Source organism: Lemur catta, chromosome 3, assembly GCF_020740605.2.
Source record: "Lemur catta isolate mLemCat1 chromosome 3, mLemCat1.pri, whole genome shotgun sequence".
Taxonomy (NCBI): domain Eukaryota; kingdom Metazoa; phylum Chordata; class Mammalia; order Primates; family Lemuridae; genus Lemur; species Lemur catta.
This window is the reverse complement of record NC_059130.1, coordinates 92,460,620-92,487,351: the sequence shown is the minus strand read 5'-3', so window position 1 is coordinate 92,487,351 and position 26,732 is coordinate 92,460,620. Positions and strand designations below refer to the sequence as shown.

Here is a 26,732-nt window from a genome sequence, read left to right as displayed (position 1 = left end):
TGCATGCACACCTGTGCTCTCAGCTACCTAGGAGGCTGAGGCAGGAGTTTGAGATTGTAGTGAGCTATGATGATGCCACTGCACTCTACCTATGGTGACAGAGTGAGACTCTGTTTCAAAAAAAAACACGAGGAAAGTTGTGAGATTCAAGAGAGAATGTTAAGCAAAGAAACTGGAAAATATATGAGTAAATCCAAACAAGCAAGCCTTATATAAAACTAATAATAATTACTGATTTAGCAATATAAAAGTAAGGTAGATCTGAAATACTAGACCACAATAACACGTAAATTGAAAGAGGAATGAGAGGATTGGAGTTAAAGCCTTCTAAGATCTTTTTATTTTGTTCAGAAAGAGGGCTGAGATGCTGATTACTTTAGACTTTGTTAAGACAAGAATGCCTGTTAAAACTTGAATAATAATAACTACTTTAGGGGAAAAAAGGAAATAAGACAGTATGTAATTTCCAGACCAATGAGGCAGAGGTTCCAGCCTTGGAAGAAAACTGGGTTAGAGCAAAAGCTTTTTTCCTAGTTCCTCTGCTGCCTGATGCCCTTGGGAAATTCTGACTGCCTTTCTCTGTGGAAATGCATCCATTTGTTCAGCATACACTTACGGAGAACCTACTGTGCTCTAGGCACTGTTATGGACCAGAGCGAGAAAGTCAACCAGGAAAGACTGATTGAAATTTAGTGAGTCTTTATTAGCTGGCCAGCGGCACGCTATCTGGCAGGGAGTCCCACCAACCTCGGAGTGCGGCCCTGAGCATGGGTTTTGTGACAACTTATATACCCTTCACCATTGCACTATATGGAACATTAAACATATACACCTTGAGACATCTTAGGCCTCAATTTCCAGCTTTAAGGTTATGAGATCATCTAAAGACCCTCAGGTCCACCTATTAACTACTTTAAACAATTGAGTAAAAAGCGAGCAGGTTTACAGAACAGATAGCATCAGTTAGGACAAAGTACAATTTCCTATAACCTAAATAAGCATGGTAAAATTTAACTTCATATAGCTGGGCAGTATTTGTTAAATCGACTCCCCCTTCCCTTGGACCTAGGACCTGCCTTAGGTCACTTTGATTATTCACCCATTGTACCATGCTAGCAGATAATCATCAGCACAGTCAATAATCACAAGACCTTCTTTCTTTTCTTTGTATTTGGGGTGGACTCTGGCCTTCCGCCTAACTGGAGAGACCAGAATTTACGTCTGCTTATCACAGCACTATTTCTAGGTGATTGGGATACCTCTTAGAGTTTACAGAAGAAACATAGACAATAAACTTAATTTATATAGTATCTTAGAAGGTGATAAATACTATTGGGGAAAAAACGGTGAGTAAAGGGAATTAGGGGAGCAGGAAATTGGGAAGGTGACATTTGAGTAAAGTCTTGAAGGAGTGAGGGATTTTTGCCGTTGTGTAGCTGGGAGAAGAGCATTCCAGGTAGAGAACAATTAACGCAGTGGTCCTAGCAGCTAGATGTGTCTTTGTGAACTTAGCAGCCTATTGGAAGGTTTTGAGCAGAGGAGTGAAATCATCTGATTTATGCTTTGAAAGAATCACCGTGGCTTGCTTCTTTAAGAATAGATTAGGGGTAGGAGACAAGGGTAAACCAGAGAGACTAGTTAGCAGAGTATTGAAATAATCTAGGCAAGAGGTAAATAATGGATCAATAATAATAATATAATGGATAAGTAACAATAATATCTCCCTTTATTGGTGAGAGAATGTAACCGGCTCCATGAACCTCTCTGTGTTTTTTGTAACCCTCTCCTTTAACTAACTACTTGATCCTTGGAGTTCTTCCCCAGAAGTGATGGACTTGAAGAACTCTTGGCCTCAATTGATCCTTCGGCCTCCGCCTCCCAAAATGCTGGGATTACAGGTGTGAGCCACCACACCCAGTCTGAAGTAATGGATTTTGTACAAGACAAAGGAGTTGAGATTCTGAAGGCCCCAAGACAGACCTCCTGTTGCCAAGATTCACCATCTCCCACAACCTGCCCCCAATGCTCATAGCCCCTGTAAGGCATGTGGCTCCTCCCTTAAAAGCCCATAATATATCTTGGTCCTGGAGAGGGATTTGAGACAGTTTCTCCTGTTCTTCCAATAAGACATCTATTAAAAATTCCTTTCTTCCTTGGCAATCCTCATTGTCTCAACAATTGGATCTTTGTGCAACGAGCAACTGGATCTAGACCAAAACCCCCTTGCAGTTTTGGCTACGAGAACATGTCTTTTCTCCCACTCTCATTTCTCAGTCTTAACTGGGACACCATTTTGATTGTTACTGTGACATAGCATCTGGAAGTACTTGACCTTAACTGGCTCCAGATTCTTCTCTATATTGTTTACACTTAAGAGACAGAAGTGGTCTTTTCCTCATTCTAAATTGTGAAAGGAAGTAGCCACGTGCTAGCCAGTCACCAAGTGCTCAAGCTCCTTGGAGCAGCAAGACATCTTGATTTGGAGGGATATTAGAAAGGCCTAAAGCATCTACAACGAGGCATCCTACCCCATACCCTTTGTTTTGCTTCAAGCTGGGAAGCAGGTTTCCTAACTAAGTTTACAACATCGCTTGCAGGGGGTCAGATTTTCTGAGTGCCTACTTGTTATTGCAGGGAGGGATTTTTGAAGGCTGGGAACCAGCTACTCTCCAAATATGGCCACGATTCAACAGTGTTGCAGAGAATGCATGGTGTGCCTTAACCCTTGTTCTCACTATTCACTGAGATGACCATGGTGAGGCATGTGAGACGATGAAATACCAGGTCTCACTCTGAGTGACTAAGTGCCAGGAATGGTTTAACCCCAGTCTTTGCAGCAGGCAGTGGAGCATCAGCTTAAGGGGCTTCCAGGTTTACCTCCTATCAGCCAAGAGTTAGTGTGCCTGACTCTGCAACATCCAATACTTTCATCATACAGGGATGAAAGAATTAAGACTTGTGCCTTATCATCTAAGGATCCTGGGGAAATGGCCAGACCCTGTTGAAATGGAAAAATTAGCCAGTTCCTGGTTTTGGATCTCAGCTGAGTCATGGCATCTGTACCAGAGAATCTGACCTTTTTTCCTCCTGGCAGCTGTTACAATTTGCCAAGTGAGATTATGTGTACCTTTGTAAAAAGGCATGTGGCCTAGATATATGATCTTTAGTGTTTTAGATTTAATTTTAATTTTAAATAAGATCATGGCAGATGAAGCTAGAATTAATTATCTGCCCTGAAGTTTCCAAGAGATTTTTATTTCCATACTCAAGGAGTTTAGATACAACAGTTTGATATACCTTACACATGCCAAGTGTACACGTATTCTCTTTATTTTAATCCTTGTAACAAATCATACTCATCTATTCATTTGTTTAACAAATATTTATGGAGACGATACCATGTGCCAGGCAGTATTCTAGGCATTGAGGAATGCAGCAGAAAACAAAGCATACAAAAGCCTTTGCCCTCATAGAGCTTAGATTCTTTTTTTTCCCCCCCCCCACATAGCAGCTCTTTCTTGTAGAACAAAACGGGTCTGTCTCCATAAGTGGAGAGAGACAGACTGACTGACTCACTCTCTCACTTTTTTTTTTTTTTTTTTTTGAGACAGAGTCTCACTCTGTCACCCTGACTGGAGTGCAGTGGTGTCTTCATGGTTCACTGACCTCAAATTTCTGGGCTCAAGCGATCCTCCTGCCTCAGCCTCCTGAGTAGCTGTAACTATAGGTGCACGCCACCATGCATGGCTAATTTTTTTTTTCTATTTTTAGTAGAGATGGGGTCTTGCTCAGGCTGGTCTCGAACTCCTGAGCTCAAGCAGTCCTCCTGCCTCAGCCTCTAGCTTAGATTCTGACAGCAAAATGTTCTGCAGAACATGCACAATTGTATATATTTGGGGATTGATTTCAGGATCCCCACGGATACCAAAATCTGCAGATGCTCAAGTCCCTTTTATAGAATAGCATGGTATTTGCATGTAACATCCATCTTCCCATGTGCTTTATTTTTTTTCCCTATGTCCATTTCTTTTTTTTTTTTTCCTTTTTATTTCAGAGTATTATGGGGGTACAAATGCTTTGGTTACATATATTGCCTTTGCACCACCCAAGTCAGAGCTACAAGTGTGCCCATCCCCCAGACAGTGCATACTGCATCCATTAGGTGGGAATGTACCCAAAATTTCTGTTCATGTCCTCTGCCCATTTTTTAATGGGGTTGTTTGATTTTTTCTTGTTAATTTCCTTAAGTTCTGTATAGATTGTTGTTACCAGCCCTTTATTGAATGTGTAGCATGCAAATATTTTCTCCCATTCTGTAGGTTGTCTATTTGCTCTAATGATATAGTTTCCTTGGCTTGCAGAAGTTTTTTAATTTGATCAGGTCCCATTTATTTTTGTTGTTGCTGTGATTGCTCTGAGGGTCTTCTTCAGAAATCCTTTGCCTAGGCTGATGTCTGTAAGAGTTTTTCCAACATTTTATTTTAGAATTCTTATAGTTTCATGCCTTAGGTTTAAGTTTGTTATCCATCATGAGTTGATTTTTGTGAGAGGTGCGGATCCTGTTTCAGTCTTCTACATGTGGCTATCCAATTTTCCCAGCACCGTTCATTGAATAGGGATTCTTTTCCCCATTGTATGTTTTTCTCTGCTTTGTCAAAGATCAGATGGGTGTATGAGGATGGTTTTATATCTGCGTTCTCAGTCTGGTTCCATTGGTCTCTGTTCTCGCACCAGTGCCATTTTCCCATGTACTTTAAATCATCTCCAGAGTATTTATAACACCTAATACAGTGTAAATCTATGTAAATAGTTGTAAAACTGTATTTTAAAAATTGTTTTTTTTTTTTTTAATATGTTCCTTCCACGGTTGGTTGAATACGTGGATGCGGAACCTGCAGACTCAGAGGCTGACTGTGTAGTATGTTAGATGATGGTAAGTGCTAGGAGAAAAATATATCAGGAAAGGGGGATAGACAGTTTGGGAGGGGAGTACAGTTTCAGATAGAATGCTCAAAGGGAAATTTGCTGAGTAGATTGTACTTGAGCAAGTCTCCAGGCTGTCTGGGGAATGCTTTATATGGCAAAGAAAATACGAGTTGTAAAGGCCCTGAAGCAGTGGCCTGCTTGGCATGTTGTAAGAAAAGTGAAGGGACGATGTGGCTGGACAGTGAACAAGAGGGAGAGAGGTGATGGAAAAACCCAGACCAAGTGATGCCTTGGAGGCCCTTCTAAGAACGCTTTTACTCTCAGTGAGACAGGGAGAATTTTAAGCAGAAGAGTGACATGATATTATTTACGTTAAAAAAAGATTTTTATAGCTTTATTCAAGTATGATGGAAATGTAATAAACTGTACATGTGTAAACCATACAGTTTGATGAGTTTTAATATATGTGTACATCTGTGAAACCACTTTCATAGTCATAGCACATATGACTGTTATAATGGAGATGAAGATAATAAAAGTTTCCTCATGACTCTATAATCCATTCTCGGCCTCTAGCTGGGCAATTGCTAATCTGCTGTCACTATAGTTAGCATTTTCTAGAATTTTATATAAATGGAATTGGATCAATTGAACACTTTACTGCTATGAGTCCTACAGGTCAAATTTATCAATTGTGGCAGGTCAGATGTCTTAATCGTGGTCAGCCCCTGCAGGGCAAATTCAAATTTTTTTTTTTTTAGTGGTTTTATTTTTGAGAAAATTTTTATTTCACCTCTCCCAATGGTTAGATGTTTATTTCAAAATACACTGTAGCCTGTTGTTGTCAACACTTCAAACCTACTAGCCATTGACTTCTTGAAGCAGCATAATTTGTCATCCATGGAAATGTTCCTTACGTCACCAAGCAGTACAGTAGATGATACAACACAAGGACAGTGATTCATGGAAATGGGTTCATGGCAATTGCCAATTGTCATGGATCTCTCTTCAAAAAGAATTGTTTTTCGCAAAATCCAACATTTCCCTCAAATGTGGCTTCATTTTCTATTCTTATGGTCTACAAAAGTCACAGAGAAAGTGACTGCTGTTAATGGGTTTTCAATCCCCATACCATGGTCAGTATTCTACAATTTCTGTCACAAAGTGTGCAAGCATTACATTGAACTGCATCTGATACAGCTTGGTGGTTCAACTCATTACTTGCAAATCACTGAGTCCTGTTTTAGCTACAAAATCAAGTATCATTGTGGCCATGCTCTGGAAAGGGAAATATGGGTTTTTGGTATTGTAGATACTACCCATCAGCCAGCTGTTGTTGTTTTAGAAATTGTTGGTGACTGTTCTTCCCAAACTTTGTCGCCTATTTTGCAATGCACAGTTCAGCATAGTTCATTTTATCTCTTAGCCTATATACACAAAACATCTAGTCTTATAAAGCAAAGAACAAAACCATGTGAGGAATTTGTTGTGATATGTTGGACTCACATTTGGCTAAATTTATATGGTGCAATAGATTTGGAAATAATGCTTTCATTTCCCTTTCAGTGCATATATCAGAACTATTTTCTCTTAACTAATATGATGTTTTGACTTTTGGTTTTAGTATATTTTAGTATAAATATCCAGGGACAAATTTTTCCATTGAATACATCTGAGAGGCAAGTTGTTCAGTTGATCCATGCAATCATACAATACAGAAACATAGTCTTTCTGTCTGGCTTCTTGCTTTCAGCATAATTATTTTTGAGATTCATTCATGTGTGAATCCATAGTTCCTTCCTTGTTATGGCTGAGTAGTATTCTGTTGTGTAGACATACATTGATTTGTTTATCATTCACCTGTCAGTGGACATTGGGGATGGTTTCCAGTTTTTGACTGTCACAAGTAATTCACAGCATATAGTTAGATCCTGCTGTTTTATCCAATTTGACAATCTCTGCCTTAATTGGCTATGTATTTAGAACATTTATATATGGTTTTTTCTTTCTTGAGACAATCTCTTGCTCTGTTGCCTAGGTTATAGTACAGTGGCATCATCATAGTTCATCATACCTCCAACTCCTGGGCTCAAGTGATCCTCCTGCCTCAGCCTCCAGAGTAGCTGGTACTACAGGCATGCACCACCATGCCTGACTAATTTTTTAAAAATTTTTTTAGAGGCAGGGACTTGCTGTGTTGCCTATGCTGGTTTCTACTGTGCCCGGCCAATTTCCACTTTTTTAGAAAGTAGAAATTCATGATGCCAGAGAGAGTGGAGGGAGGACAGTACAAGTATACAGTCCTTGAATAAGGGAGTCAATTTTGGTAGAAACATGGTCTTTCCTATTCTTACTACAGATGGGAAAGTAGAGTATAGAGTATCTATACTCTACTAGATTTTTGTGGTAAGACTATGCCCTCACCTTCAGTTAAGTAAAAATCAAAGTTGGCAGAGATTGGGGAAGGGCAGGGTATTGGAGGTTTGATGAGAAGATGTGAATTAGTTGTGTTGGAGAAAGAGTGAGCACATTACCTAGGTTAATGTGGTAAGATTGGCAGGAAATAACAAGAACCCCACTTAATGTTTGTTACTGTAAATATAAAGAGACACCAGCCAACATGATTCTGGATTTTTCTTCAGTCACCTTAGTTCCCAGCTGCAGTTTAAAAGGGTTGGAATTTCACCAGGACTCTGGTGTCCTAGGGAGATAGCAAGGTTTCAGTTAGAGATAGAATTGAAAGCAAAGTTTTAGAAAAGAAAATTGAGGATATAGGCAGTTGAGCTCAAGGAGGCACACGGTAAGCTTTTCTGAAAGGTCCAGGGGTAGTGGGGGACTATGTCAAGTTAGAATGGGAGACTTGGACATTTGATGGTGACTGAGGTAATTTGGGGTGTGGGCACGATTGGATTCCTCCTGATGGTTCCTTAGAAAAAGGTGGGGTAATCATTTCTAATCATAATCTTTCTTGAAATTGACCTCAATCCCTCTGGCAGTTTCTTGTCACATTTTCAATAGCTCCTTATGACAATCTACCAGTCCTGCAGAGTCTGGCTGTGGCCTACACCATAGCTTCTATAACCTATGTCTTTTCCTGTCATTCCAGTCATTCTCCTTTACCGCTACTCACTCTTGACTGCTTTGCTGGTTTTTTTTGTACTATTTATTTATGGTCTTAACCGTGGTACAAGAGGATTATTAATGATAGGTAACATTTGATGACCACTTACTTTGGGCCCCTCTGTGCCTTGTCCCAAAACCACCTCTCTCCCTCCCAGCCTTCCTCCTCCTCGGGCTGGGGAGCCCAGGGTGGTTGTTTAAGGGCTGGCTCAGTGGCTGGCAGCCGGAAGTCTCTGGCGGCTTTCCTATTTATTGAACATATCAAATTTGATCTTATCTCAGTTCTCTCTCTCTCTCTCTTTTCCCATAGCACTCTTCACTCCAGTTATGAGGACAGAGACCTTCTCTTGTTCCCTACTGCTTCCCTAGCACCTAGAACAGTGCCTGATGCATAGGAGATGTTCAGTGTCTATTTATTTGGATGATTATCAGTGGTAAACTTTCCTAATGCCTTTAAAAGATAGGCTGACTTTCAAATAAATTTATATAAACTTTTCAGCAACAAATGTTTCATGAAATGATTTTTTTTTATCATGACTGAGTTTTCTTCAACCACAAGAAAAGGCCTCAGGCAGTTTTATAGAAGAAATCCAGGCATTTTTTTTCTGTGAGACATGAGAATATTTTAACTTGTGTTTTTTATTTTATAAATCAAATTTGCATAGTCATTCTTCATTAGATACCATTTAAAACATGATTCTTGCCCTTAGGGAGCCTTGTGTTTGTTTGGAAAGCAAACCTAAACAATAGAAAAGTGCAATGGCAGTACAAGATAAAAGTCAAGACAGTGGCAAAAGTTACTCCAAAGTGGAACACAGTGAATTATAGAATCTAACTGGTGCAGACAGTGATTGCTGACCCAGTTCAGTTCAAAGCAATATACTGTCCAGTATGGTGTCACTTTTTTGTTCCTTGACAGCCACTCAAGGTCTCCAGGCCCATAATGTGGCCCTGCTGTAACTGACATTTTGTTTTCATTGCAGTTGTCGGACAAGTAACCGCAAGAGCTTGATTGTGACCTCTAGCACATCACCTACACTACCACGGCCACACTCACCCCTCCATGGCCACACAGGTGAGTGCCTGAAGGGTAAGAAATGAATGATGGCCACAGATGCCCAATTTCTTTCCTACTTCTTATTTTGTGCAGTTCAGTACATTACATCATCACTTCACTTGGCTGATTGAAGCATAGAGCTCACGGGCTTGCTTTCTGTAGGAGAGTGAGCTTAGTCTGCTTTGACTCTTAGCGGTTTCTTACTTGTTCTCTCAATATTCATTTTAGTCTTGTACCTATCTTGGGACCAGGTATGTATCCTGGGTCCATGGCCTCTGTTCTAATGGGTTTTAGTGGGTTATGGCTCCAGTCATCTTGGGCCATGTGATGAAGGGTTCATTAACATTTTGTCCTACCATGCCCAAGGATCAGGGCTCAGAAAGGATTTTCTGTCTCATGGGACTCCTGTTAACTTTCTCCCATTAGACTAGAAGACAAAACAAGCAAGAGGGAATATTTGTGTCGTACTGTCATTGATTTCACGTACAGGAATTAAAGCAAATGTCCTTAAGCATTTAGGCTCTGCTCTATCTGGAGTATGGGCTCCTCCAGACAGTGTAAGGACTTATTTACTTGCCTCTTACTAAGGAATATATAAAAACTATGGGACTTGCATTGACTCAGGCACACTCTGCCTCCCAAGAGAGGGGCAGAAGGAAGATTTCATTTGCATTAGACAAGTCTTTTGGTCTAGACAATGTGTTCTTGCACCCTGGGGGCCCAGCTTTGCTGAAGGTGCTGCTGCTGCTATGCTGTTCATTGCTACACTGGAAGTTCTAAACCTAGGGTTAGTGGAAATGGAGCAGGCCTAGAACCATAGGAAGCCTTATTTAGAGCTTGCTGCCTGGGCGTGGTAAACTGTGGATACTGTTGTCATAAGCCTGAACCTTGTCTATCTTTGGGCAATGAAAGAGAAGTATCAAAGCAGTGAAAGAGATTGACATCAAGCTAAAATAAGACAGGTCCACTCTCCTAGGGTTTTTCTCCTTGCCCACAGTTTACTGAGTCTTTGGAAGGAGAAAGTAAGGGTGCATGTGGAGTAATTATTTGAGGGCGATTCTGAAACTGAAATTTGGCCTTGGGAGAAGGGTCTTACCTCCTTGGGCTCAGAATCTCTCAACCCTAGCTTGAGCACTAGCCGTCACATTAGAAGACATCACAGAGAGTACAGAAATCCCAGGGAGCTGGAGACATACTTGACCTTAAAGCAAAGCTCTCATTGTGCTTAGGTACTTTCCTCCAAAAAAATTTACTGAATTTAGCTGGATGAGCTCAAATAGCACATCCTACCCTAGAACTTTGTAAAAACTCAGCATACATCTGACATGGCCTTTTCTTCATATAGAAATAAATTTAGCAAGTCTAGACCTTGTATATAGTTTCACAACTGTAATGTGAGTACTGGGCAGAAATGAACTACTGGCTTCTCTTCTCCGAGATGATTATTTCTCTATTTAGATTCCTGGCAGTTAGAGTTTAGAACTAAATCTTCCCTACTTAAGTGGCTTTGATTGAGAATAAATACCACCTGGCCTTTTCAGCCTGCCAGTGTCTGTGGACTCTGGCTTTGAGTTAATTTGTATAACATGCTTAGTACTTCATAAATGTTAGTGTCATCTTCATCATCTCTCAGCAAATCACTGCAGAAAATCCAGAGTGGAAGAAGCGATATAAAAGCCGAATCCATGGCGTAGACTTTACTTATCCAGCTGTTGAGAAAGGCAGCACTAATTATTCAGTACAGATCAAACATGACCTTAGATTATATCCTCAAATCTTATACATACTGAAATTTGCATACACGGGACGTTCTAAGACCCTTTAACTTCACATTTAAGTCTTGAATCTGTTGAATGAATCCTGTTAATTTGAACGTAGGTTCATTTATTCCATACAGTTCAATTCAGTATTGAATACCTACTATATATAAGTAGATAATTAGATACCTATTACATATAAGTAGGTTACAGCTTTGGTAAGATCAGTTTAGTGGGCACTTAGCCATTCTGAATGACACTTCCTAGTTTATTTTTTTAATTAATAAACTTTATTTTTTAGTATAATTTTAGGTTCACAGCAAAATGGAGGAAGGTGTGGAGATATACCTTGTACCCCCCACCCTCACACAAGCACAGGCTCCCCATTATCAGTATTCCACCAGAGTGCTACATTTGTTACGATTGACACATCATTACCTAGTCAGTAGTTTACATTATTGGTGGTATATATTCTGTGTATTTGGACAAATTTATAATGACATGTATTCACCATTATAGTATCATATAGAGTATTTTCACTGCCCTAAAGTTGTCTGTGCTCTGTCATCTCTCTCTCTCCCCTGGACCCCTGGCATCCACTAATTCTACTGTCTCCATAGTTTTGCCTTTTCCAGAATGTCATATAGTTATATAGTTGTAATCCTACAGTATGTAATCTTTTCAGATTGATTTGTTTCACTTAGTAATAGGTATTTAAGTTTCCTCCATGTTTTTTCATGGCTTGATAGTTCAGATTTCTTTTTAGCACTGAATAATATTTTATTGTCTGGATATACCACAATTTATTTATCCACTCACCTACTGAAGGATCTCTTGGTTGCTTTCAAGTTTTTTGTTTATTTGTTTTTCTTCCCCTTCCTATAGCTGGGGAATCAAGTTTTGTCAATTGTGAATAAAGCTCCTGTGGTCCGTTTCATCTAGATTATCAAATTTGTGGGTATAGAGTTATTGATAATATATTAGTAATTTGTCTTCTCTCTTTTTTCCTTAGGTAGTCTAGCTAGAGGCTTATCTTACTGATCTTTTCAAACAACCAGCTTTTGGTTTTGTTGATTTTCTCTGTTGATTTTGTTTTCAATTCCCTAGTTTTAATTCTTTCTGTTCTTCTGCCTACATAGGATTTAGTTTGCTCTTTTTCTAGTCTCTTAAGGTGGACACTTAAGACTATTGACTTTAGATCTTCTTTTCTAACATATGCATTCAATCGTATGAATTTCCTTTTAAGGACTGCCTTCACTGCATCCCACATATTTGATAAGTTGTGTTTCATTTTCATATAGCTCAAAATATTTCAAAATTTCTTTTGACATTTCTTATTCGATGATATGTTAAATAGAAGTATGTTGTTTAATCTTCAATTATTTGGGGATTTGCCAGCTATCTTTCTATTATTAATTTCCGATTTAATTTAATTGTAGTCTAAGAACAGACACTGAATGATTTCTATTCTTTTAAATTTGTTAAGGTGTGTTTTCTGGCCCAGAATGTGGTCTATTTTGGTGAATGTTCCATGTGAGGTTGAGAAGAATGTGTAATCCGTTGTTGGATAAAGTACTGTATAGATGTCAGTTATATTCAGTTAATTGATGATACTGTTGGGTTCAACCGTGTTCTTCTAATTTTTCTGCTTGTTGGGTCTGTTCATTTCTGATAGAAGGGTATTAAAGTCTCCAGCTATAATAGAGGATTCATGTATTACTCCTTTCAGTTTTGTAAGTTTTGCCTTATGTATTTTTATGCTTTGCTGTTAGGCATGTACACATTAAGTAATGTTATGTCTTCTTGGAGGATGGGCCCTTTTATCATTATATAAGGCCCCTTTATCCTTGATAACTTTCCTTGCTCTGATAACTACTTTCTTTTGATTTGTGTTAGCATGATATATCTTTCTCCATCCTTTACTTTTAATCTATATATGTGTTTATATTTAAAGTGGATTTCTTGTAGACAACATATAGTGGGTTTTATTTTTTTGGTCCACTCTGACAACCTCTTGTCTTTTTTTTGGGGAGGGGGACAGAATCTCCCTCCATAGCCCCGGGTTGAATACAGTGGCGTCATCATAGCTCACTGCAACCTCAAATTCCTGGGCTCAAGCAGTCCTCCTACCTCAGCCTTCTAAGTAACAGGGACTGTAGGCACACTCCACCATACCTGGCTGATTTTTTTATCTTCTTAATTTTTTGTAGAAACGGAGTCTTGCTATGTTGCACAGGCTTGAATTTCTGTTTTTTAACTGGTGTTTTTAGATCATTGATGTTTAAGGTGATTATTGAGGCTGGGTGTGGTGCCTCACACCTGTAATCCTAGCACTCTGGGAGGCTGAGGCGGGTGGATCATTTGAACTCAGCAGTTCGAGACCAGCCTGAGCAAGAGCGAGACCCCGTCTCTACTAAAAAAAATAGAAAGAAATTAGCTGGACAACTAAAAATATATATAGAAAAAATTAGCTGGGCATGGTGGCGCATGCCTATAATCCCAGCTACTTGGGAGGCTGAGGCAGAAGGATTGCTTAAGCCCAGGAGTTTGAGGTTGCTGTGATCTAGGCTGACGCCACGGCACTCTAGCCCGGGCAACAGAGTGAGACTCTGTCTCAAAAAAAAAAAAAAAAAAAAAATGATTATTGATACAGTTGGATTAATATCTACTATATGTTTTACCTTTTTTTTATTCTTTGTTTCTATTTTTTATCTTCCATGTTTTTCTTTTTTTGTGGTTTTAATAGAGCATTTTATATTATTTCATTTTCTTTCATTTCTTAGCATATCAGTTCTACTTTTTTTTTAAATGGTTGCCCTAGAGTTTGAAACATAAATTTACAAAGTAAAGTTGACCCTAGAACATTGTGGAGGTTGGGGTGCTAACCTCCATATAGTCAAAAATCTGGACATAAATCTTCCCCAAAACGTAACTACTAATAGCCTACTTACTGTTGACCAGGAGCCTTACCAGTAACATAAACAGTTGATTAACACATGTTTTGTATATGTATTATAGACTGTATAGTTACAGTAAAGTCAGGTAAAGGAAAGAAAATGTTATTAAGAAACACGTAGGAAGAGAAAATGTATTTGCTATTTAAGTGGAAGTGGGTCATTATAAAGGTATTCATCCTTATTCATCCTAATCTTTACATTGAGAACATGGGGGGAGGGGAGGGGTTTGGTCTTGCTGTCTCAGGGGTGACAAGGTGTTGAAGAAGTGGAGGAGGGGGAAGCAGGTGAGGCAGGCACACTCACTGTAACTTATATTGAGAAAAAGCTGCATATAAATGGACCCATGCAGTTCAAACCTGTGTTCAAGGGTCAACTGTAATTCAAATCCACCTGCATATGCATATATGTATGTGTATAACATATGTGTGTATATATACATATATTAATATAATTAAAGACATTGTTGCTATTACAGGTTGAGCATCCCAAATTTGAAAATCTGAAACCCAAGATGCTTCAACATTTGAAACTTTTTGAGCACCAATGTGGTGCTCAAAAGGAAATGCTCATTGGAATGTTTAGGATTTTCAGGTTTGGGATGCTCAACCAGAAGGCATAATGGAAATATTCCAAAATCTGGAAAAATTCAAAATCTGAAACACTTCCGGTCTCAAGCATTTCAGATAAGGAATACTTTAACCTGTATTATTTTGAACAAACTGTTATCTGTTAGGTGAATTAAGAATAAGAAAAATAGAAGTTTTTATTTTACACACTCTGATTCTTTCTTTATGTAGAACTCAGTTTCTCACCTATATAATTTTTCTTTCTCTATGGACAACTTATTTTAACATTTCTTGCAAGACAGTTATAGTGGTACCAAATTCCCTCATATTTTGTTTGAGAAAGTCTTCTCCTTTACTTTTGAAGGATAATTTCACGGAATATAGAATTTTAGATTGGTCAGGTTTGTTTGTTTTTTTTCTCTCAACATTTTAAATATTTCACTCCACTGTTGTCTTGCTTGTGTAGTTCCTAAGGAAAATTTGGATGTAATTCTTGTCTTTGTTCTATAGGCAAGGTTTTTTTCCCCTCTGGCTTCTTTTAAGATTTTTCCTTTATGTTTGATTTTCTGTGATTTGAATATGATATGCTTAGGTATAGTTTTTTTTTTTAATTTATCCTGCTTGGTGTTTTTTGAGTTCCCTGAATCCTGTGGTTTGGTGTCTGGTGTTAATTTAGGGAAATTTTCAGTCATTATTGTTTCATGTAATTCTTCTGTTTCTTTCTCCTTTTCTTCTCCTTCTTGTATTCCTGTCACCTGTATATTATACCTTTTTTAGTTGTCCCACAGTTCTTCAGTATTCCATTCATTTCTTTTTTCAGTCTTTTTTTTTTTCTTTGCTTTTCAGTTTTGGACGTTTCTATTGTCCTATCCTCAAGCTCACAGATTCTTTCCTCAGCCATGTCCAGTCTACTAATGAGCCCATCAAAGGCTTTCTTCAATTCTATTACATGTTTTTGATCTCTAGCATTTTCTTTTGATTCTTTCCTAGAATTACCATCTTTCTGCTTACATTATCTGTTCTTGTGTGTTGTCTACTTTTTCCATTAAAGCCTAATGGATTAGCATAATTAATCACAATTTAAAAAAATTCCTCGTTTGTTAATTCTAACATTCCTACCATGTCTGACTCCGGTTCTGATGCCTGTTCTACCTCTTCAAACTCTTATTTTTTTTGCCTTTTAGTATGCTTTGTAACTTTTTCTTGAAAGGTAGACATGACATACTGGGTAAAAGTAACGGTGGTAAGTAGGCCTTCAGTGAGGTAGTGGTAAGGCATGGGGGAAGGGGAAGCATTCTGTAGTCCTGTGAGTAGGTCTCCTCTTTGGTGAGCCTGTGTTGGGCTGTGAACTTCACTATGCTTCTCAGCCCCACTGCCCTCACCCCCTCATTGGGTGGGACAGAAAGGCTGTAGGTGGCTGGAGTTGCATATTCCCCTTCCTCTAGGTAGGGTAGAACCCTGTTAAAACCCCAGCATATTAGGCAGTAATAAAATTGTTTCTCCCTAGGGCAGGCCTTGTTCAGGAGAGAGTGTTCTGACCTTTTCAAAATGGTGCCTTTTCCCCTCCCCCTGCTGGAATCATTAGGAAATTTTACTGTGAGGACGTGGTAGAGCTCCTGTGGATAAAACTTACAAAAATGTGGGGGCCTCCCAAAGGTCCCCTTGGAGTTTTTAGCTCGCAGTGTAGTTGACACCAAGGCTCTGACAACTCATCTGTTACAGTTCAGGTTTCCCTACCCCATCACTGGTTGCTGTGGAGACTTCTGCTTGTGATTGTGATTCTTTGTATCTGCCTGTCTGTCTTTATAGTTTTAGGGACAGTGACTTGTCCTGTGACCTGAGTTCTCTGAAAGATCTAAGAACAGTTGATTTTACAGTTTGTTCAGCTTTTTACTTGGTAAGATAGAGTGGCAGCACCTAAGCTGTTTACATGCCAGACCAGAAGCCAGAAGCCAGTTCATTTAAGTTTTTTTTTACCTGTAGAATATTCCATTGTATAACTGTACAACAGTTTACATATTCATTTTCTTAGTCATGGACATTGTATTTGTCTGAGTCCAGTGGGGAGATAGAAACCAGTGATTTAAACATGTGAAGTTTAATAGAAAGGATATAAACTATGATAATAAGCAAGTAGCTTTAACATGCAAGAGAACTCTGTAGGGTGCCATAGAGCTGAAAGGAGGGAGTACCCAAGGGGGAACAAACTTGGAAGGACTCTCTAGGCTGGATTCAGACCTTGCTGGAAAGTATGTAGTTGTAGCCCACTGGATGGCAGAGATGTTTTCTGGTTTGCGCAGGCCAGAGCTGGTCCCGTCCCTGGGCAGTCAGGCAGCCCCCTGGAGCACAGGTGAGTCACAGCCAGTGGTCAGGCCTGCAGAGAAAGGGGGGTTGCTGCTTTGAGTGGGGGATCTGGAACACATTTTGTACCCTCGGGGGTGTGGAAGAAAAACCCCCTGGGATGGGGGTGGAGAATACTAGCAGAGGAAGTCAGTGGGGGCAGGTCTGAAGCACACAGTGTCCTTGTAGGTAGAGCTATGGGAAGGGCACCACTGCCTATCCTCATGCCCACACCACTGACTGAAGATGTAGTTGCTAGAATTAGCACCAGGAACCTCTTTCTTCTGCTATGTCCCTCCAACACCTGCTACTGAGAAAGTTAACATTGTGCTCACTATAAAGGGTAAATGGTTAAATGAATCCTTTCCAAGCCAGGCCTGGTAATGGGCACCTGTAGACCCAGCTGCTTAGGAGGCTGAGGTGGGAGGATCACTTGAGCCCTTGAGCCCAGGAGTTCAAGGCTGCGATGCACTGTGACTGCACCACTGTACTCCAACCTCTGACAGAGCAAGAACCTGGCTTTTAAAATAAAAAGATGAGGGGGGGGAGTCTCTCCTTTATCGCAGAACAAGTATTAAAGGATGAATTTGGAACTGAACAGCATTAAATTGATAACCAGCACAGACATTTAGATTGTTTTCACTTTTTCACTATTTTAGTCAACACGGCAACAAACATCTTCATATTCGTTTTGTATATATGTACAGAGGCTTTCTAGCATTTATATGTAGCATGGAATTGCTGAGTCTTGGAATGTACTGTATAAATTTTTAGGAATAAGATCAATAGGTCAGAGAGCATGCGTGTTTTAATGATGTTTGTTACATATCATTTAGCTGATTTTAAACTAGTATACTGGAAGTGAGAGTGTGTCATAAGGCCAGTATGGTGCCTCAACAGCTGTAATCCCCGCACTTTGGGAGGCCGAGGTGGGAAGATCACTTGAGCCCAGGAGTTTAAGATCAGCCTGGGCAATATTGAGATCCCATCTCTACAAAAAGAAAAGTAACCTAAAAAAAAAAGATTCAGTCCCTATCATGCAAGGTCAAGCTCAAGTATCAGTGTTGAGTAGGAGGATCCAGCTGCCAATTCTGGGTAAGGACCCCCACTGTGAGGATGTCAGAGACCATAACAATGCCACCCACCAGTAGGAACCCACAGACCTCAGCTCACTGCATCTTCTGTGGGTTTGGAGTGTCCAAGGAGCACTCAACACACAAGACACTTAGCTCACAGAAAGGGAAGAGATGCAACAAGATCAGCATCTGTAGTGTGCACCAGTCTTCTGTGGCCACGGGATCCCTTCAGTAGCCTGCAGAGGGTGATGAACTGCATACACCCCTCTCATGCTGCAGGCAAAGATCCTGTTCCCATCCCGTGGTGGGGAGATACACTGGTGGGGCTGGCCAGGTGCCGTATGACACATACACTTAAGCAATGCAAGGAAGTTTACTGTGTATCCAGAACAGGGGAAAAGTTTCTCCTAATAAGGAAGAAGAATCTGGGCCAAGTGACAGCTCAGCATACAGCTTTCATATAAGGGAATGTTCCAGAGTCAGGGCACTAATTGGGCAGTCCCAAAGAGTGGTGGCAGGTTGTATGATGGCTGGCTGCTTCCCCTACACTCAATAATTTGCCCCTCTCTACTCCCTAACATTTGCAGCCTCCTCACTTCTCTCTGCCATAAATCCACTTGGACTAGTTTCATAATCCCTTATTCCTATTTATGTCAGTCACCACAGTAACTCGTAGGTTACTCACACCCCCATCACCTGCACTCTTAATTCATACAAACTTTTGAATGTCCCCTCTTCTGTCACTTTCTCTCATCCCTCCCTGACTCTTGAAACCCTTCCAGTGTAGCCTTTGGAATTCACAGTCCATTACCAGCAAAATCTCCTATATTTACCTGTTCTCTGGTGTTCCTTCTTCTTGTTGCAGTGTAATCATAGGGGAAGGAGAGAGTAGAACACTGATTGTCCTGCAGCTTGCTCGAATGTTAGCTCTTTTCTCTCCCACAACCTCATACGCTGGGTCTCAGAGTCAGAGTGCTTATCATCTTTGGCTTTTCATTGTTCTCCTTCTCCTCCCCCTCATCGCCTCAGACTTTGAATCTTATACCATTACATCATATCACTTAATATACCCATCATTGCAACTGTAAAAATCTTCCACACATGGCACTTGTAAAAATTTTAGTTCTTGACACATGTTAATGTCATCAGTTTTACTGCTGTGTTGTTCTCGATGGTTTCAGTGTACTCATAATCGATCTTTCCGGTTCTTGGGACTTTCCATTCTTAGAACTCCTGTCCTCCAGTAAACTTCTCCTCCACCCTACCTCAGTCACTTATGTCCTCAATCTATACTGTAGACCTTGTCTCCATAATTCAATTTCCTTCTTCTTGCTTCTAAGCACCACCTCCAATCTTTCTAGTTTGCGCCATCTAGAAACCCCACCCCTGAAAACTAATCATTTGCTCCCAAGACATCCAGTCCTTGGGACCCTTACGTAACTGCACTGAGATGTTTTGTAGACATCTGTATGAGTAATTCAATATGTTTGTCTTGGTTAAGGGAAAAAAGGCTGCAGATACAAATGTTGGACTTTGAGCATATAAAAAGATTTTAAAGTGGTTTGTCTGGACGTGATCACCTAGGGAGTAAGCATAGACGGAAAGGGCTAAAAGTACAAGGACTGGGCCCTGGGACATTCCAGTTTTTATAAGTCAGGGGAATGAAGAGAGGCCAAAAAGTAAAGAGGAAAACTTAGAAATTGTGGTGTCCTGGAAGATACATAAAAAGAGTGTTTCAAGGAATACAGAGAGATCACCTGAGCCAAGTGCTGTAGACAGATCAAGTGAGATGAGGTCTGAGAATTACCAGTGGGATGTAGCAATGTGTTGTCATTGTTGACACTGATTAGCTATTTTGATGGAATGGTAGAGAGAAAACCTAATTGGAGAGTCAAGAAATAAAGGGAGAAAGAAAATGGAGATAGTAACTGTAAACAGTTTGTTGAAGGAGTTTTGGTGTAAGAAAGAGCAGGAACGAAATGCAAAGATGAGAGGCTGGGCGAGGTGGCTCACGCCTGTAATACTAGCACTCTGGGAGGCTGAGGCAGGAGGATTGCTTGAAGTCAGGAGTTCAAGACTAGCCTGAGCAAGAGCAAGACCACATCTCTTCAAAAAATAAAAAAATTAGCCAGGTGTGGTGGCACACACCTGTAGTCCCAGCTGCTCAGGAGGCTGAGGCAGGAGGATCTCTTGAGCCCAGGAGTTTGAGGTTGCTGTGAGCTATGATGACACCACTGCACTCTACCCAGGGCAACAGAGCAAGAAAAAGAGATGGGAGAAAGAATGCACTTCAGAGATGTCTGATTTCTGGCCCTATGAAGAGCTAAAGTTCGTAATCATAAACATAAAGTGAGTCTAGTCAGGTTTTTGTGTGGCTTTCTCTAGAAACTTCTAATAGAGGCTAGGATGTTGGAAAGATCATCTATGAGAATATTATAATCAATCCTGACAGAAGTTATGATAAGGAGAATGTCAGTAGCATTAATCTTCAGGTGCTGTGGTGTTTTACAGCTTTTACCACAGCTGCGTCAGCTGACAGTTGTTATCATTATGGTCGGAACTGTTCAGGTGATAAAAGGCCGATGAAAGTACATCCATCGTCATTAGCAAGGAAGCAGTATATGTCATCAGCAGCAGGTTCTTGGAAATCTACAGGACTTTCCCAATTTTGGTGTTGAGCTTGAAAAAAGACTTGTCAGAACAAACCATGTCATCAAAATTTGAGTAATGTGCATTGAAAATAAGCTTGATCATGTGAATCATGGGTATATGCAGAATTTCCAAATGTATTTTTAAATACAAATAAAACTAGAATTTAAAAAAAGAGAGAGAGAGAAAATGTCAGTGATGCAGGAGGAAGAATCTTTTATGAGTGAAGGGAGTGTCCTAAAGGTGTGTATGTGACTTCAGCAAGGAGAGCCATTGATTGATAGTCTGATGACATGACTTCAGACCTGGGTGTTTTTATGGAGAAAGCAGGTGGAGAATGCCTAGAAGGGAGAATGAGGAGCCAACAGAATGTTTACCCCATCTCTAGGTCCAGTGCCACAAGAGTGTGTGAAAGCAGTTATCACTGTGTCCACAGGGGACAGTCGTGTTTCAACTGATATGGTAAAGGCTATACTAAATGTATGTCCAGGATGCCTGGGAGTACAAAAGTTAAGGATGTGCAGCCCAAGCTAGTCATTTAAGCAAGATGTTCTTTTCGGAGTTAGCTCGTTGAATAATGGTAGAAAGCTCATTCCAAGCAAAGGAAAAGTTCTGTTAGTATCAAATAGAATGGTATGTTTAGAACATGAAAAGTAAGGCCATTATAATCTGTATTCTGATTATAAAGTGCTAATTGGATGTGGATAGGTAGGCAGGAGGTCATGGAGGGCTATATGCAGTGCTGAAGGGTTGAAGTATTAGTGTCCCATGGCGTGAATTTCTTTTTACCTAAGATCTGAGGACCATGGATAGTTTCAGGAGCTCCATAAACCTCCTAAAATTATTGTCTCTAATTAATATATATACTTATGTTTATTTTCTTGTGGAGAGTGTTTATCAGATTTTCCAAAGGTTATTTCTTAATCTAAAAAGTGGATGTTTGAAGGTTTAAAATGGGAAAGTGAAGGTTGACATGGTCAAATTTGATTCTTGAAGGAGTGCAGAAAATAGATTTAATAAGAATGCAAGGAAAAGTCTGGAAAAATAAAAACCACATTATTCTAACAGAGATTACCACTGACGAAGAAAAGTAAAAGAGGAGCTTTTACTTATGTTCAACTTGCTCCTTTTTTTTTTTGCCATGAGAATATAATTCTTGAATTGTATGATTAGAAATATTAAAATAAAGGTTATTAAATGAGGGCAGTGCTGGCAGTTGGAAGGCCAGTTAAGAGGCCATTACTATCGTCAGGATGTTGGGGAAGCCAGGTAAGGTGGCTTAGGTCTGTAATCCTAGCACTTTGGGAGGCTGAGGCGGGAGGATCAATTGAGCCCAGGAGTTGGAAGCTGCAGTGAGCTATGATTTGCATCACTGCACTCCAGCCTGGGCGACAGAGCAAGACCCTGCCTCCAAACAAAACAAAAAAATAGTTTAAATATTTTCTTTAAAATATTAGTATTCTAATGTCTTAACCTTCTCTCCTCCAAAATAAGACCAATTCAAATCATTGATTGTCTTCTGCCACAGACTTAAAAGTGGTAGCAGTTTTGGCCTTTTTATGGTGAAGTGAATATTGGAGAAATAAAAACACAATAAAGGTAGCACAGATTTTTTAGGCCTTAGAATCCAAGTTCCAGACACAGATCCTGTAAAAACCCTGGAATTTTTTGAGACTGTAGCGTTGTTTAATGAGGTGACTCATGGTGAGCCCCTAGATAGCGTCAAGATGGGACTGGTCACTAAAAAGACCAACCACGTTACTAGAGGGTTGGAACTTTGGGCCAGCCTGTTCTCTGAGAAAAGGATAGGGGCTGGGAGATGACTTCAGTTGTTTAGCCAATCATTTAATCAGTCATGCCTGTGTCATAAAATAAAAATAAAAACTCTGGACAACCTAAGCTCAGTAGAGTTTCCTGGTTGGTGAACATACCTGTGTATCAAGAGGTGACACTCCCTGATTCCACAAGGAGAGGGCACAGGACCTCTGCTTTCTCTCCCATACCTCACTCTTGCTGTGTGTACCCTTTATAATAAAACTGTAATAATAAGTATGGTGTTTTCCTGAGTTATGAGGGTTGTTCTAGTGAATTATTGAACCTGAGGCCATGGGAACTCCTGAATTTATAGCTAGTCAGTCAGAAGTACAGGTGGTCTCGAGGACCTTCTCCCCTAAGCCTCATGGCTGTTGTTGGAAATGAGGCAGTCTTGTTGAGGACTTTGCTCTGAACCTGTGGAGTCTGTGCTAACTCCCTGTGGGTGGTGTCAGAGTTGAATTGCAGTACACACAGTTTCAGGTAATGTCAGAATAGAAGTCTATTGAAGCCTGGCCAGTTGGAAGGAATGCTTGTTTATTACATTGTCAGCTTCCAGTTGGTGGGAATCCATCATTACTTCCCCTTGCACTACAGATGCTTTTTGCCAGAGATTTTTGTCACACACAGTGGTCTGTGTTTTGTGATGTCCTGGCAATAACTCCATAACTTGAAAGTCATTTCTTTTTTCCGACTTTAGCCATATTTGGTATATAAAATGTTGAATTGTGAATCAGCTCTAAAAAATTCTAATAAACAAATATATGAACCTTAAAAATCAATTATTAATTGATAAATTAATATATGTACTGCTTACAGTACTTATTATTTATACTGGAATAAATATTTACTGTATGATGCCTTTAGTTCTGGTAGATACCATTGAGGATTCAATTTAAGACTCAGAAAAAGTCTTTCATATAGAAGCTGTTTAAACTAACTCTAGTTGAACACATTGATTTTATTGTCATGACCTTATGGAGGTCCTAATTACTTTTCATTTGGCTTATTGAAGAAACCCCCAAACTCCTTTCTAAATTTTTGAGCTGGACACTTTTTCTAATATATTAGTTTGTGCCTGTCATCCTACTTACTACTTAGAACTTTTCAATAGCAACATTTTCCAAAGAGCATCCCTGAAGATGATCTGTTTCAATGTAGGGAGAATATATTAATACTTCTTCTCATTTTTTTATCATAAGAAATAAGAATTGGGCTTTACCAGTACTTAAGATATGGATTGACAGTGGTACCCTCATTAGCTCCATGTGTCATACTGTGTCATAGGTTATACATGATGTATCATGAGCAAAGAATAGAATTCCACAATATACCCTTTGTTACTCATACCCTTCAGCATATTGCTGTACTGCAGTACTGAATTTTTACAATACAGATGCAGAAGGACCTTTGATAATGTGTTGTACAAGAAGGAAATTTACTGGGTGTCTTACGGCAAATTACTTAAAAGAATGGCCAAACAATAATGTGATGCATTTTTCTTTTACAAAATGTTAAGTGTTTCAAATTTTCTCACCTTTTTGGTGCAAACAAGTGGGTTCTTAGTAGTATGATGCATAGGAGATACTTGGGGGTTGGTGCAAATATTAATACTTATAGTCCGTCTTTTAAGGATGAGTGATATTTTAACATTGAGTAAAAGAGTAGCTACATTTTGAGAGGAATTTGTGCTATGGAGAAAGCATTTTCAAAATGGATATTTGGAAATGTTCTCGTCTATATGTGATTTTTGTTGAGAAAAATTATGCCACCTTTAAAAACTGATAAATCGGACGGGCGCGGTGGCTCACGCCTGTAATCCTAGCACTCTAGGAGGCCGAGGCGGGTGGATCGCTCGAGGTCAGGAGCTCGAGACCAGCCTGAGCAAGACCCCGTCTCTACTAAAACTAGAAATAAATTATCTGGCCAACTAAAAATATATATAGAAAAAATTAGTTGAGCATGGTGGCACATGCCTGTAGTCCCAGCTACTGGGGAGACTGAAGCAGTAGGATTGCTTAAGCCCAGGAGTTTGAGGTTGCTGTGAGCTAGGCTGACGCCACGGCACTCGCTCTAGCCCGGGCAACACAGCGAGACTCTGTCTCAAAAAAAAAAAAAAAAAATCATTGTTGAATTTTTGTCAAGTGCTTTTTCTGTATCTGGTGAGATGATAGGTTTTTTTCTTTATTAGCCTATTAAGGAGTGAGTTATATTGATTGATTTTCAGATTGTAAAACAACCTGAATTTCTGAGATAAATGTTACTTGGTCATGATGTATTAGCCTTTTTACGTATTTTTGTATTTGGTTTGCTGAAATTTTAAGAATGTATGCATCTATTCATAAGGGACATTGGTCTGTAGTTTTCTTATAATGTCTTAGTCTGGTTTGGTGTCAGGGTAATGCAGACCTCATAGTATGAGTTGGAAGTATTCCGTCCTGTTCAATTTTCTGAAAGAATTTGTGTAGAATTGTTATTATTTCTTCCTTGAATGTTTGGCAGAATTCTCCAGTGAAGCCATCTGAACCTGGAGTTTTCTTTGTGGAAAGGTTTTAAATTATAAATTTAATTTCTTTAATTGATATAGGACTATTTAGGTTATCTATTTCTTCCTGAGTTACCTTTGGTAGTTTATATCTTTCAAGGAATTTTTTAGTGTCATCTAAGTTGTCAAATCAATTGACATACAGTTGTTCAGAATATTGCCTTGTCATTCTTCTGATATCTGTAGAATCCATAGGGATGTCATCTTTCTCATTCCTGATTTTGGTAATTTGTGTCTTCTCTCTTTTTTTTTTCCTGACCAGTCTGTCTGTGGTTTTAATTTTATTGATCTCTGTGTGTGGTTTTGTTAATTTTCTCTGTTATTTTCTGGTAGTTTCTTATTACTTGATTTCTACTTTGAGCTTTATGATTACCTTTTTCTGGGTTTCATTTGCTCTTTTTCTAATTTCTTAAGGTAGAAACTGAGGTCATTGAATTGGGTCTTTCTTTTCTAATATAGATATGTAGTGATATAATTTCTCCTCTAAGAACTGCTTCAATCAATGAATGAGTGGATAAAGAAAATGTGGTGTGTACACACACACACACACACACACACACGCACACACACACACACACATACACATACACCATGGAGTACTACTCAGCCATAAAAAAGAGTGAAATAGTGTCTTTTGCAGCAACTTGAATGGAACTAGAGACCGTTAATCCTAAGTGAAGTATCTCAAGAAAAACAAATACCACATGTTTTCACTTATAAGTAGGAGATAAACGAGGGATACATGTGATCATAAAGTGGTGTGAGGGACATTGAAAACTAAGAAGGGAGAGAGTGGGAGAGCGGTGAGGGATAAAAATCTACCTATCAGTACAGTGTACACTATTCTGCTGACGGGTACACTGAAAGCTCTGACTTCATTATTATACAGTTAATCCATGTAATAAAAAACATCTGTGCCCTCTAAATTTTTTGAAATTAAAAAAACAAAAGAAGAGGAAAAGGGAATGAAGGAAGTGTCAATTATGTAGATATCCCTGGGTAGGTGGAAGAATATCTTATCCTATCTTGTCTCTACTCTGCTGCTTGTGAAGATAAACTTGTAATTCATTATTAGTGTGGAATCAAACAGACTTTAGTTTTAGCAGCTGGACATAGCCTGCAGACCCAAAATGACAATTTGCATGTCCTTGCTTATGGGAGGCCAGCAAGGAATGTCAGTCCTTCATGGGTGCCAGGCTTACCTTCCCTTTTGCATAGAGTTGGGGTGGCCCTGAGATTTTTATTTTCTTTTTACATAGTTTTTTGGGTTCTGTTTTGTTTTTTAATGCACAAAGTTTGTTTTGTTGTTGTTTCCCTGGTTATTGTCTCTTTTGGGGGAAAAAAAGAGCTACTTTAGTAGTCTGACATGTTATAGTTTTCATTTTTATCATACTTTCCTAATTTTCCTTATGATTTCTTCTTCAACCCACAAATTATTCTAAAGTGTGTTATTTAATTTCCAAATATGTGAGGATTTTCCAGAGATTTTTCTGTTATTGATTACTAATTCAATTTCACTGTGGTCAGAAAACATATTTTTTATGGCTTGAATCCTTTTTATATTTGTTGAGTTTTGTTTTATGGCCTAGAACATGATCTTTCATAGTAACTGTTCAGTAGTTTTCTGTTCTGTTCTTTTCTTTTCTTTTTGAGACAGAGTCTCTCCCTGTTGGCCAGGCTGGAGTGCAGTGGCATCATCATAGCTCACTGCAACCTCAAACTCCTGGGCTCAAGTGATCCTCCTGCCTCAGCCTCCCGAGTAGCTGGGATTATAGGCATGTGCCCCCACATCCGGCTAATTTTTTTTACTTTTTGTCTCGCTATTGCCCAGGATGGTCTCAAACTCGTGGTGTCAAGGTATTCTCCTACCTCGGCTTCCCAAAGTGCTAGGATTACTGGCCTGAGCCACTGTGCCTGGCATGGTAGT

The 26,732-nt window shown here is 39.4% G+C and overlaps 1 protein-coding gene across 8 annotated transcripts in view; it reads left to right on the top strand.

Moving 5' to 3' along the window:
• MAST2 (microtubule associated serine/threonine kinase 2) overlaps window positions 1-26,732 on the top strand; it is a 196,118-nt gene that overhangs the window by 128,499 nt on the left and 40,887 nt on the right. For all 8 annotated transcript variants that reach the window (XM_045545523.1, XM_045545522.1, XM_045545520.1 and 5 more), the window contains one exon: window positions 9,030-9,121. In XM_045545523.1, coding sequence (XP_045401479.1) covers window positions 9,030-9,121 — 92 coding nt within the window. The remainder of the gene's footprint in view (window positions 1-9,029; window positions 9,122-26,732) is intronic.